The sequence below is a fragment of the Rhinoraja longicauda genome, unplaced genomic scaffold, assembly GCF_053455715.1.
Source record: "Rhinoraja longicauda isolate Sanriku21f unplaced genomic scaffold, sRhiLon1.1 Scf002069, whole genome shotgun sequence".
NCBI classification, from domain to species: domain Eukaryota; kingdom Metazoa; phylum Chordata; class Chondrichthyes; order Rajiformes; family Arhynchobatidae; genus Rhinoraja; species Rhinoraja longicauda.
This window is the reverse complement of record NW_027603283.1, coordinates 590-14867: the sequence shown is the minus strand read 5'-3', so window position 1 is coordinate 14867 and position 14278 is coordinate 590. Positions and strand designations below refer to the sequence as shown.

The window sequence follows — 14278 nt, the reverse complement described above, 5'->3', positions numbered from 1 at the left end:
CTTGAAAGCATCCAACGAACTGGCCTCCACTGCCTTCTGAGGCAGAGAATTCCACACCTTCACCACCCTCTGACTGAAAAAGTTCTTCCTCATCTCCGTTCTAAATGGCCTACCCCTTATTCTTAAACTGTGGCCCCTTGTTCTGGACTCCCCCAACATTGGGAACATGTTATCTGCCTCTAATGTGTCCAATCCCCTAATTATCTTATATGTTTCAATAAGATCCCCCCTCATCCTTCTAAATTCCAGTGTATACAAGCCCAATCGCTCCAGCCTTTCAACATATGACAGTCCCGCCATTCCGGGAATTAACCTAGTGAACCTACGCTGCACGCCCTCCATAGCAAGAATATCCTTCCTCAAATTTGGAGACCAAAACTGCACACAGTACTCCAGGTGCGGTCTCACCAGGGCCCGGTACAACTGCAGAAGGACCTCTTTGCTCCTATACTCAACTCCTCTTGTTACGAAGGCCAACATTCCATTGGCTTTCTTCACTGCCTGCTGTACCTGCATGCTTCCTTTCATTGACTGATGCACTAGGACACCCAGATCTCGTTGAACTCCCCCTCCTCCTAACTTGACACCATTCAGTCGTGAGGGGGAAGGGGGAGAACAATGGAAGACCCGGCGTGGGGGGACCGCCATCAGGGGGGGGCGTACAAGGGGGGACATGGCGCAGGGGTACTTTGTAACTTTGTAAGCGCCCTTTATAGGCAACTATTTGCATATCTTGGGTATGCAAGCAAAGAATTTCACTGTGACTTGTCCCATGTGACAATAAAGTATTCATTCATAAAAGCTCATTCACAGGGAACCATCTGCAGATCAGGAAGATGCACTGTCAATTCTCAACCATCTGTCTCCCCATTGCTCAATTGTGCATCTTGCTCAATGTGCGAGTGCAGAAATCGGAGCCTCTCTTTTTGGAAGGCAGATGGAACACAGTGTAGCAAACTGTGCAGTCATGCATTTTAAAAGTAGACAAAAAGGCATAGACTTTTTTCTAAATGGGGATTGGATTCAGAAATCGGAGGTGCAAAGGGGCTTAGGAGTGCTGGTGCTGAATTCCCAAAAGGTTAATTTGCAAGTTCAATCGGTAGCGCAATGTTAGCATTTATTTCGAGATGACTAGAATATAAAAACAAGGATGTAATGCTCACGCTTTGAAAGGTGCTGGTCAGATCGCACTTGGCACATTGTGAGAAGTTTTGGGCCCAGGACCGTACAACGTTTCCCCCTCTACCCTCAAGCTCTGTGCCGAACAACAAGCACCAGTCTAAACAAACATTTTCAATCGGTCCCTGCAAACCTGCACTCTGCCTGCTTCAAAGTCTCCACCATCATTCCTGTACCCAAAAAGCCACGGATTACTGGTCTTAATGACTACAGGCCTGTCGCACTGACCTCTGTAATCATGAAGACCTAAGAAAGAGTTGTGTTGGGCCACCTGAAAAATATCATAAACACCCCTGCAGTTTGCTTACCGGTCAAATAGTTCAGTGCCATTGTCCTGAGGCTAGAGGGGTTGAACAGTTTCACTGACACTGTCTGTTACTACTTTACCCCCCACCAGCCCGTGACTCTGACTCTGGCGGTGACCAGGGAGAGACATAGAGCCGGCAGAAAGCTTCCCCTCCTCCGGCACTGGGTGGGAAATGTGCCGTCTGACCTCACAGACAGAGTGGGGGGTTGGGGAAGATGGTTAGGAACTGGTGCTGGGGATAGCCTGTCTCGTGAAGAAATGGGCGCTGTGATTTGGTGAGCTTTCGGCGCGGGGACGTGGAATGGGAAGGGTTGTGGATAGATTCTTCAGGTTCTCCTGAAGTACTGATGTGGTACTTGGATGAGAAGCCACTCCAGGTAGCGCCTGGTAGTGACAAGCCACGGACCAGAGGGGTGGCAGCTAACGGGTGAGTGTGGGGCAGCATTGAGGAAGCAAGGTGTGGTGTGAGAGGCTGTGGGAAGGTGAAGCAGGAGAAGGAGGGGGAATTAGAAGAATGGATTGTTTATGGGCTGAGTGAAACATTTGTACCCTCTATTGGGAACAGTTGGCATGTTTATCTTCTACATTGGGAGTGAACCAATGTATCATTTTAGAAAATATTCCTTCTGGCTTTTTTCCAGCACGTTTCCCACCCATTGGACCTCCCTTCGACTCCCCTGGTAGCAGTTTCTCATTATTTGCTACCTTTTGTATTAACTCTGCCCGTTCCTTTACTTCCATCAGTGTCTGAATTCGCTCCATGAACCCAGGCTTTGCCTCTTCTTTCTCAGACTGAATCATGAGGTCAATGTAAGCTGGGGTGGATAATGGGTTTGGTCTCAGAGCTATTTCTTCAAGACGTCTAATGCTGCCCGATAATTGTTCAATCAGCGCCAGAACTGTGTTCTCAACCTCATCAAACTCCTGCTCAAGTGTTTCCATAATATTCTGCTGTGTCATCTTCGCACCATAGGCCTTCTCGTACTTTTCTTTCAGCTCACTGTATGTCTTCTTCTCCTTTTTCTTAACATAATCAAACTTGTACTTTTGGTTGAAGTGAACACTCCAGATGCACTTTTCCGGGCAGACCGTACAGTTCCCTTCTCGGCCCATTGCAGCACAACCACGTTTACCATCATCGTTAGGAATGCCGCAGGGATAATGGCAGGTAAAGAAACATTTCTGACAGTTGGTTATATAATTACCAGACCCGCTGATATCCTTCTGTACTGGAATTGTAACATCAATCACATATTCAAAATTTTGATTTGCATCCAGCTCGGTCTGGTGTTGGTTCAGAGCTTGTTGCGTTTTCCTTAGTTCTTCCAGTTTGGCGAGACCAAATCGGATCTGCTTCTGCAATCCCACCACTGCAACTTCTAACTGCTTACGTTCCTTCAGAACCTCTCTCGTTAAACTCAAACTTTTGGTTTCCATTGTGTTCAGAGCTGTGAAGAATTTCTTCATACTGTTTGCTCCCATCTTCCAAAACATTGCATCAAAGTTATCATCGTTCTCTCCCCCTACTCCGCTGTCATTGGATCTGCACTCGGTGCCACAGTTTCCAGAGGTTGGACGTTGGGCAAAAATGGCTGAATTGTTAAATTTGAAGTGTACTGGCAGACCCGTTTTGTCTTTGGGACACGGTACCTCAGCTAATTTCAGGGCATCCAGAACGGGGGGAAGCTGTCCGTCTGCGAACGTCACCAGGATCTGAATGTTCTCTGCAATATCTTTGCCAAAAATAGAAAGAATTGAATCAAAGACATATTTCTGTGTGTGAGTCAGGCGAGGCAGGGAGGCTTGAGCAACAAAGCACACGGCGTCGATCTGATCAATACCCTGTGGGGAAGTGAAGTACTCACGGATTTGCTCAGTGATCTGTTGATCCCGGCCGATGCCCATGGTGTCTCCGAATCCTGGTGTGTCAATGATGGTCAGAGAGTAATCGATGTTAAATCCTACCTGATGGTGGAGCTGGTAGGCAGCGATGGAGGATGTCTGACTCTCAGCCTGGGATTTTCCTGTCTCTTCCTGTATTAACTTGTATCTGAAGTTGTCTCCCCATTCCACGCCCAAGATGTAATTAATCATCCCATTGATGAGGGTTGTCTTTCCTGACCCAGTTGCTCCCAGAACCATAATTGTCTTCATTGTGTGTTTTGTGGTGGGATTTCCAAAGGAATATTTCATAAGCTGTTTGAATTTATCAACTACCTTCTTCTGTAATTTGAGCTTGTAAATGGAAGGGTTTCCTTCGGATATTAATTGAGCTTTTCTGTGAAGTTTCAGGGCTATTCTGTTTGGTACATTTTCTTTTTCTATTAGAACCTCCTCACTTGCTGCACTAGATCCTGTTTTTCCGCACTCAGCAGACACTCGGACTCGGTAGACGGTCGTGGGTTTCAGTCCCTCTAAACGATAGTAGCATTGTGTGTCTGTTGTCTTAACTTCCTCCCATGATCCACCTTTCATGTTGAAATTAACTAACGGTTCTTCTCTATATTCAATGCTGTATCGAATTATGTTAACATCAGCTCCAATCTGACTTGGTCTGTCCCAGTGCAGTGTTGGATTGGGTGAACAATCCTGGAAGACCGGATTACCAGGTGGGCTTGCCGGCCGGGTGAAGCTCTTGCAGCTCTCACTAGCCTTGCTGACCCCTACCTTGGTCACTGCTCTGTATCGGATGTGATACTCCTGGTTTGGCTGTAACCCAGGTATTGTGAAGGAGTGGCATTGATCAGGTGTGTCCAGAATTGTCCATTCCTCCTGCTGCCTAACTTGGTATTCTACCTTGTAGCCCACAATCTCACCGGCACCACATCTTGGTGGCTGTAACTGCAGCATCACACTGTCATGAGTTGTTCCACTAACCGTCGGTATCTCTGGCTGTGACGGGGGTTCAAAGCACTGGTTCTCCAGAAACTCTCCCTCGTACAGGTAAATGGACGCTCCCACTTTGCTGTCATTCTGCACAGAACTAACAATGAATTTTACTTTCTCATCTGCTCTATTGGCTGTGGCAAAATCCAGGAACGATCGGAATTGCTCCTTCATTTTCTGGGAGACAGACCGTGAATTAAACCAGTGCTCGCTGTGTCCTTTTGCACAGGCTCCGTCAGCAGGATTGGGTACCTGCATGTTCTGAGCTGTGAGAGATTGGAGGTGGTTGTTTGCCTCTGACAGGTAGAAGTCCTCCCGATGTAATGTTGTAAATGTGAAGCAGACAACATAATCTGTTGCTAGATCCATCAACTTGTCATCCAACTCGCCCATTGATTTCACAATTGGTACATCTTTAAATCCGCTGAGGTAACGTCTCACTACCTTCATCTCTCGTTCCTTGTCATCCAGCCACGTGGTCAGTGCCTGGTGTTTGAATGGTGACTGTTCCCTGTTCTTCAGTATATTCACCAGTAATCCTTCCTCCTCCCCGCCGCCCCGAATGGATGGCAGAACCCTCGCCAAATTCCCTTGGAAAACTAGTGTGTACTCCAGACACATTTCTCGAAAGTGCAGTATCCTATTCCCGATCTCAGGAAACTGATCGGCGACACTTTCTTTCATCAGGTCTTTGCTCCTCATCACGGCCTCACTGAGCTGTTCCAGGACACTCTGACAGTGATTGACCAGTCCCACGCTGATCCCCCTCACCAGCTGGGCAGCTTTTGAGTCGAGTTTATTGAGAGGATAGAGCCAGACTGTGATGGGCACTGAATGCGCTCCACCTGGGCCGAGGAGGGTTGGGAGGGTTGCGTAGATATTGATGGCATCTTTGAAGGTGGTGGGGTTGTTCTTCAGTGAGAAATCCCCATAAAAGGTGCAGCTAAATTTCTCAGAATGAGACTTTTGTTCTTCTGTAATTTCTAGGGAGATCTCGCCCTGAATCGCAATCTTAGGGAGATGTTTAACCATTGCCTCCATGTTACCCTGAATATCCTGTGTGTTCTCTGCTGATGAAGCCATTTGGTCAAACACAAAGAAGGCCTGGGCCCCATAGAGCACTGCTGTAATGACATGGGTTGCTGAGCCCTCATCAAACACACTCGGGTAGGTAATATTCTGTCTCCCTAAGTGATTCATCGTCAGTTGCTCAAACCTGGTTGATGTTTTGTACTGAAGGGTAACTCGTGCTTGTTGCTTAGATTCCTTTGTGTCACTGAGATATTTTGCCGACCCTTTCACCTCCACTAACCCACCCAGAAGACTCGCCTTCAGTGACCCTGACACATTGAGGGCAGCGGCTTTCTTCTCCATGGAGTCTGATGCAATGATGTGAAACTCGGTGCTGGGCTTATCATGACCATCAAGGTTGCTCTGCAGTGTCTGTAAGTCCCACAAGGTGACACCTATAGAATAAAACAGCGATCAAAACTGTAAAATTGAATCAACCAGTAGAAATTAATCAAAGAAAACAATGTTTATTCAGTAGATTCATTCTCTGTATTTTGTGGTTAGAAACAGAAACATAGAAAATAGGTGCAGGAGGAGGGCATTCATTGTGATCATGGCTGATCATTCACAATCAGTGCCCAACTTCTCCCCATATCCATTGATTTCACTAGCCCCTAAAGCTCTATCTAACTCTCTCTTAAATTCATCCAGTGATTTGGCCTCCACTGCCCTCTGTGGCAGAGAATTCCGCAAATTCACAAATGTCTGGGTGAAAAAGTTCCTTCTCACCTCAGTTTTAAATGGCCTCCCCTTTATTCTAAGACTATGGCCCCTGGTTCTGGACTCCCCCAATATTGGGAACATTTTTCCTGCATCTAGCTTGTCCAGTCCTTTTATAATTTTATATGTCTCTATAAGATCCCCTCTCATCGTTATAAACTCCAGTGAATACAAGCCTAGTCTTTTCAATCTTTCCTCATATGACAGTCCCGCCAACCCAGGGATCAATCTCGTGAACCTACGCTGCACTGCCTCAATAACAAGGATGTCCTACCTCAAATTAGGAGACCAAAACTGTACACAATACTCCAGATGGGTCTTACCAGGACCCTATACAACTGCAGAAGAACCTCTTTACTCCTATACTGAAATCCTCTTGTTATGAAGGCCAACATGCCATTAGCTTTCTTCACTGCCTGCTGTACCTGCACGCCAACATTCAGTGACTGGTGTACAAGGATACCCAGGTCTCGCTGCACTTCCCACTGACCTAACCTGACTCCATTGAGATAATAATGAGCCTCCTTGTTTTTGCTGCCAAAGTGGATAACCTCACATTTATCTACATTACACTGCATCTGCCATGCATCTGCCCACTCACTCAACCTGTCCAGGTCACTCTGCTACCTCCTAACATCCTCTTCGAAGTTCACACTGCCACCCAGCTTTGTGTCATCTGCAAACTTGCTGGTGTTACTTCTAATTCCTTCATCCAAATCATTAATATATATGGTAAATAGTTGCGGCCCCAACACCGAGCCTTGCGGCACTCCACTCGCCACTGCTTGCCATTCTGAAAAGGACCTGTTTACTCCTACTCTTTGCTTCCTGTCTGCCAACCAATTCTCTGTCCATGTCAACACTCTACCCCCAATACCATTTGTTCTAATTTTGCTCACCATTCTCCCATGTGGGACCTTATCAAAGGCTTTCTGAAAGTCTAGATACATGACATCCACTGGCTCCCCTTCATCCATTTTACAACATATCCTCAAAAAATTCCAGAAGATTAGTCAAGCATAATTTCCCTTTCATAAATCCATGCTGACTTGGACTTATCCTTTTACTGCTATCCAAATGCACCATTATTACCTCTTTAATAATTCACTGCAGCATCTTAACCACCTCCGATGTCAGGCTAACAGGTCTGTAATTCCCCGTTTTCTCTCTCTCACTCCTTTCCTGAAAAGTGGGATAACATTAGCTATCCTCCAATCCACAGGAACTGATCCTGAATCTATTGAACATTGGAAAATGATCACCAATGCGTCCACTATTTCTCGAGCCACCTCCCTGAGTACCCTGGGATGCAGACCATCAGGTCCTGGGGATTTTAGCAACCTTCAGTCCCATCAGTCCACCCAATACTATTTCTCGCCTAATGCAAATTTCTTTCAGTTCCTCTACCCCCTAGATCCTCTGTCCTCTAGTACATCCCACATACATTCTTTGTCCCAACCCTATCAGATGCACAGAATCTCTTGCCTGGAGTGGGGGAATCAAGAACAGGACCATAGGTTCAAGGTGAGGGGGAAAAGATTTCATAGGAAACTAAGGGGTAACTTTTTCACACAAAGAGTGGTGGGTATATGGAACAAGCAGCCAGAGGGGGTAGACGAGGCTGGGGCTACCCCAACATTTAAGAAACAGTTAGACAGGTACACGGATAGAACAAGTTTGAAGGGATATGGACCAAACGCAGGCAAGTGGGACTAGTGTAGCTGGGTCATATAACATATAACAACTACAGCATGGAAACAGGCCTGTCCGGCCCTACCAGTCCACGCCGACCATTCTCCCTGACCTAGTCTCATCTACCTGCACTCAGACCATAACCCTCCAATCCCCTCCTATCCATATACCTATCCAATTTACTCTTAAATAATAAAATCGAGCCAGCCTCCACCACTTCCACCGGAAGCCCATTCCATACAGCCACAACCCTCTGAGTAAAGAAGTTCCCCCTCATGTTACCCCTAAACCTTTGTCCCTCAATTCTGAAGCTATGTCCCCTTGTTGGAATCTTCCCCACTCTCAAAGGGAAAAGCCTACCCACGTCAACTCTGTCCGTTCCTCTCAAAATTTTAAAAACCTCTATCAAGTCCCCCCTCAACCTTCTACGCTCCAAAGAATAAAGACCCAACCTGTTCAACCTCTCTCTGTAGCCTAAGTGCTGAAACCCAGGCAACATTCTAGTAAATCTCCTCTGTACCCTCTCCATTTTGTCGACATCCTTCCTATAATTTGGCGACCAGAACTGCACACCATACTCCAGATTCGGCCTCACCAATGCCCTGTACAATTTCAACATTACATCCCAACTTCTATACTCGATGCTCTGATTTATAAAGGCAAGCATACCAAACGCCTTCTTCACCACCCTATCCACATGAGATTCCACCTTCAGGGAACAATGCACAGTTATTCCCAGATCCCTCTGTTCCACTGCATTCCTCAATTCCCTACCATTTACCCTGTACATCCTATTTTGATTTGTCCTACCAAAATGCAGCACCTCACACTTATCAGCATTAAACTCCATCTGCCATCTTTCAGCCCACCCTTCCAAAAGGCCCAAGTCTCTCTGTAGACTTTGAAAATCTACCTCACTATCAACTACTCCACCTATCTTAGTATCATCTGCATATTTACTAATCCAATTTGCCACACCATCATCCAGATCATTAATGTAAATGACAAACAACAGTGGACCCAACACAGATCCTTGGGGTACTCCACTAGACACTGGCCTCCAACCTGACATACAATTGTCAACCGTTACCCTCTGGTATCTCCCATTCAGCCATTGTTGAATCCATCTTGCAACCTCACTATTAATACCCAACGATTTAACCTTCTTAATCAACCTTCCATGTGGAACCTTGTCAAATGCCTTACTGAAGTCCATATAGACAACATCCACAGCCTTGCCCTTATCAATTTCCCTGGTAACCTCTTCAAAAAATTCAAGAAGATTAGTCAAACATGACCTTCCAGGCACAAATCCATGTTGACTATTTCTAATCAGGCCTTGATTATCCAAATAATTATATATATTGTCCCTAAGTATCTTTTCCATTAATTTTCCCACCACAGACGTCAAACTAATAGGTCTATAATTGCTAGGTTTACTTTTAGAACCTTTTTTAAACAAAGGCACAACATGCGCAATGCGCCAATCTTCCGGCACCATCCCTGTTTCCAATGACGTTTGAAATATTTCCGTCATAGCCCCTGCTATTTCTGCACTAACTTCCCTCAATGTCCTAGGGAATATCCTATCAGGACCTGGAGACTTATCCACTTTTATATTCTTCAAAAGTGTCCATACCTCCTCTTCTTTAATCCTCCTAATTTCCATCACTACTCTACTTGTTTCGCTTACCTCACATAATTCAATATCCTTCTCCTCTGTAAATACCGAAGAAAAGAAATTGTTTAATATCTCCCCCATTTCTTCCGGCTCAGCACATAGCTGTCCACTCTGACTCTCTAATGGACCAATTTTATCCCTCACTATCCTTTTGCTATTGACATATCTGTAGAACCCCTTGGGGTTTACTTTTACATTACTTGCCAAAGCAGCCTCATATCTTTTTTTCGCTTTTCTAATTTCCTTTTTAAGATTCCTTTTACATTCTTTATATTCCTCAAGAACCTCATTTACTCCCTGCCACTTATATTTATTGTATATCTCCCTCTTTTTCCGAACCAAGTGTCCAATTTCCCTGGAAAACCACGGCTCTTTCAAATTATTATTCTTTCCTTTCCACCGAACAGGGACATAAAGACTCTGTACTCTCAAAATTTCACCTTTAAATATCCTCCATTTCTCTATTATATCCTTTTCATAAAACAACAATTTCCATTTCACTCCTTTTAAATCCTTTCTCATCTCCTCAAAATTAGCCTTTCTCCAATCCAAAATCTCAACCCTTGGTCCAGATTTGACCTTCTCCATAATGATATTGAAACTAATGGCATTATGATCACTAGACCCAAAGTGCTCCTCAACACATACCTCCGTCACCTGACCCAACTCATTTCCTAACAGGAGGTCCAACACTGCCCCTTCTCTGGTAGGCACCTCTACGTATTGCTGCAAAAAACTATCCTGCACACATTTTACAAACTCCAAACCATCCAGCCCTTTAACAGAATGTGATTCCCAGTCTATATACGGAAAATTGAAATCACCCACAATCACCACTCTGTGCTTACTACTAATATCTGCTATCTCCTTACATATTTGCTCTTCCAATTCTCGTTCCCTATTTGGCGGTCTATAATACACCCCTATAAGTGTTGCTAAACCTTTCTCATTTCTGAGTTCCACCCAAACAGCCTCCTTAATCGAGCCTTCTAGTCTGTCCTGCCAAGCACTGCTGTGATATCCTCCCTGACAAGCAATGCAACACCCCCACCTCTTGCCCCTCCGATTCTATCACATCTGAAACAATGAAATCCTGGAATATTTAATTGCCAATCGCAACCCTCCTGCAACCATGTTTCACTGATCGCCACAACATCATACTTCCAGATGTCAATCCAGGCTCTAAGCTCATCCACCTTTCTTACAATGCGCCTAGCATTAAAATATACACATTTAAGGGACCCATCATTTCTTATTCTCAGTTTATTTCTTTTCCCTTCTTTCTCTCCTACATATTGGGTCTGAGTGTTTCCCTTTTCTGCCTCCTGCCTCACACACTGCCTATTAGCTATCTGTGTTTGAGTCCCTCCCCCCAACCGTACTAGTTTAAAGTCTCCGCAGTTATTTTAGCAAATCTCCCCGCCAGGATATTGGTTCCCCTCGGGTTCAGATGCAACCCATCCTTTTTGTACAGGTCATACTTCCCCCAGAAGAGGTCCCAATGATCCAGAAACTTGAAACCCTGCTCCCTGCACCAGTTCCTCAGCCACGTATTTATCCTCCACCTCACTCCATTCCTATTCTCACTATCGCGTGGCACAGGCAGTAAGCCTGAGATTATTTTGTTGGCCGGTGTGGGCAAGTTGGCACGAAGAGCCTGTTTCCACATTATGACTATGACTATATCAGAGATATTCTCTTTGTCATTTCAATCCCTCTCAAACCTTTAGATTAGTTTAGAGATACAACGCAGAAACAGCGAGTCTGCATCGACCAGCGATCCCCGCATATTAACACGACCAAACTGCACACACCCGGTACAATATTCACATTACACCAAGCCAATTATCCTACAAACCTCTACGTCTTTGGAGTGCAAAAGGAAACTGAAGATCTCGGAGAAACCCCACGCAGGTCACGGGAGAACGTACATACCCCGTACAGACAGCACCCGTAGACAGGATGGAACCCGGGTCGCTGGTGCTGTAAGGCAGTAGCTCTATGGCTATGTCACCATGCCATGTCTTTTCTGCATCTAGATTGTTTTCGCCCTGTCGCAGATCTGATGAGTAATCTCTGACCTGAAACATTAACGGCTTCTCTCTTGTAGATGCTGGCAGGTATGCGGAGGATGGCACCTTACCTGTGACCACACATTATACCATCTCCTCTCACTTTGCTCTCCCAATCACTTTTTCAAGTTTGTCCCCCCACGACATTTTGGACACTCCAGAGGGAAAACCTCCCTCACTATCTAAGCTGGTCTAACATTTTGTGTCCAATGTTCTATTCTCAGTAATCTGACTGCTGAAATCCAATGTACCAACAGATTCTTTGCCCCCCTATCTATATGTAATGCTTTTCTATTCCTATCATATTCTTTCTAATATCCAACCTCCATTACGCCTTAATAACTGGGGTACTTTTGAATTGCTGTCCTTACCTTTACCTGCCATGGGAACACTTTGGCCCTGATTGACTCCCACTAACCAGATGTGGAATAACTTGCAAGTAGGTGATCCCAGTGTACTTTTTACCAGATGCTGTCTAATAATCATAGAGCAAAATTGTCCCTATTGACCAACATGCCCTATCTAAGCTAGCCCATTTTCTCATAACCTTGTGAAGGAAAGAACTGCAGATGCTGGTTTAAATCGAAGATAAACAGAAAATGCTGGAGTAACTCAGCGGGACAGGCAGCATCTCTGGAGAGAAGGAATGGCTTCTCTCTAGAGATGCTGCCTGTCCCGCTGAGTAACTCCAGCATTTTGTGTCTATCTTCCTCAAAACCTTTCCTATCCATGGACTTATCCAAGTGTGTTTAAAATGTTGTAAGAGTACCTGCCTCAACTACCTCCTCTGGCAGCACATTCCATATACCCATCACCCTCCGAGTGTAAACATTGTCCCATAGCTTCGAATTAAATCGGGCTCCTCTCACCTTAAACCAAAGTCCTGTTGTTCTTGATTTCCCTACCCTGGGGAAATGTCTCTGTGCGTCCAGTTTATCTATTCCCCTGATGATTTTAAACACATCTGTATGACCACCCTTCTGTGTCCTGCGCTCCAAGGAATAAAGTCCTAGCCTGTCCAATAGCCAAAGCCTTCAGGTTCTAGCAACATCTCGTAAATCTCTGCTTCTTTCCAGCTCAATGACATGCTTCCTCGAACAGAGTGACCAGTTCTCCTTCAGAGTACTCCAAATGTGGCCTCATGAATGTTTTGTACAATTGCAACATAACAGCCAATATTCTATGTGTCTGAAGGAACTGCGGATGCTGGTTTAAACAGAAGATAGACACAAACAAAGTTGTGAGTAACTCAGCGGGTCAGACAGCATCTCCGGAGAAAATGAGCACCTACTCCTTTTCTCTATAGATGTTGGCTGACCTGCTGAATTACTCTAACATTTTGTGTCCAATGTTCTATTTTCAGTAACCTGACTGGTGAAATCCAATGTACCAACAGCATCCTTTGCCCCCTTATCTATGTGTAATGCTACTTTCAAGGAAATATGTACCTGTACTGCTGGATCCATTTGCTCTACCATGTTCCTCATGGCGCTACTTTTCGCTCTGAGGTCCAGTCCTAGTTTGACTTCCCAAAATGCCACATCTGCCAATGATATCGTTAATCAGCCTTACCAGGGTTCAGCAACTTAATTTGCAAACCATCCTTATCCCATCGGGAAACTGCACTGAAACTCAGAGTCAAAGTCACCATGGTAAGATTGGCAACCTGAACGTATGACACCGCATTGACCATACTGATTTGTGTGATGACATTCCAGTACCTGGGATCAGAGTGTCTGATCGGCAGTCGTACAGCATTCCCAATTGGAAAGGACGGCCCAGAGTGGCCAGTTGCAAGATCTCGCTCATTGTTGAACTGGGAGCGGACACTCAGGAAACACCAGTGACCTGAAACAGAAAGCGGAATAAAATATAACAAGCTGAGTTCCAGATATATATTAGATTAGTTATTTATATGGCTTACTTAGACGTGGCCAAGTACCAAGAGGGGGAAGGTGTCGGAAGGAACTGCAGATGCTAGTTAAAACTGAAGATAGACAAAAAATGCTGGAGTAACAGCTGAACAAACAGCATCTCTGGATAGAAGGAGTGGGTGATATTTTGCATCCCCATTGCTTCTATCCAGAGATGCTGCCTGTCCAGCAGTTACTCCAGTATTTTGTGTCTACCAAGAGGGGGAAATTTGACGTAGTAAATTATGCAAATTACAAAGAAGATGAGTTGTTTGCAATATTTTTGACCTAAGGTCTTACACGATGGAGAGGCCAACATACGAATTGAATTGAATTGAAACATTTATTGTCATTCAAAATAAATTTGAATGAAATGTCGCTGACGTACAGTCATGACAGTAAAGAGCACAAAGCACACAATTACATAAGTTTAACGTAAACAACCATCACAGTGACTCCTCCAGGCACCTCCTCACTGTGATGGAAGGCAAAAAAAGTCTTATCTCCTCCTGCATTGAAGGATCCTCAGAGAATGTGCATTTCACTGCACATCATGTATGTGTATGTGACAAATAAACTTGACTTGACTTGACTTGACATTCTGAATTTCCTCAGCTGTCTGAGGTGGTAAAGGCGCTGCCTTGCCTTACCCACCATTGCGGCAATGTGTGTTGTCCATGTCAGATCCTCTTTGATGTGGACTCCCAGGTATTTCAAGCTGCTCACCCTCTCCACAGTAGACCCATTTATTTCCAGT

At 45.0% G+C, this 14278-nt stretch overlaps 1 protein-coding gene across 1 annotated transcript; it reads right to left on the bottom strand.

Annotated features, from left to right (window-relative positions):
- Positions 1–461: 461 nt before the first annotated feature.
- Positions 462–13429, bottom strand: LOC144591815 (uncharacterized). Its single transcript, XM_078395836.1, has 2 exons — positions 13330–13429; positions 462–5838 (listed from the first exon to the last, which is right to left on the bottom strand). The coding sequence occupies exons 1-2, from the start codon at positions 13415–13417 to the stop codon at positions 2039–2041; spliced, it is 3888 nt and encodes a 1295-aa protein (XP_078251962.1). The 5' UTR covers positions 13418–13429; the 3' UTR covers positions 462–2038.
- Positions 13430–14278: the final 849 nt, after the last annotated feature.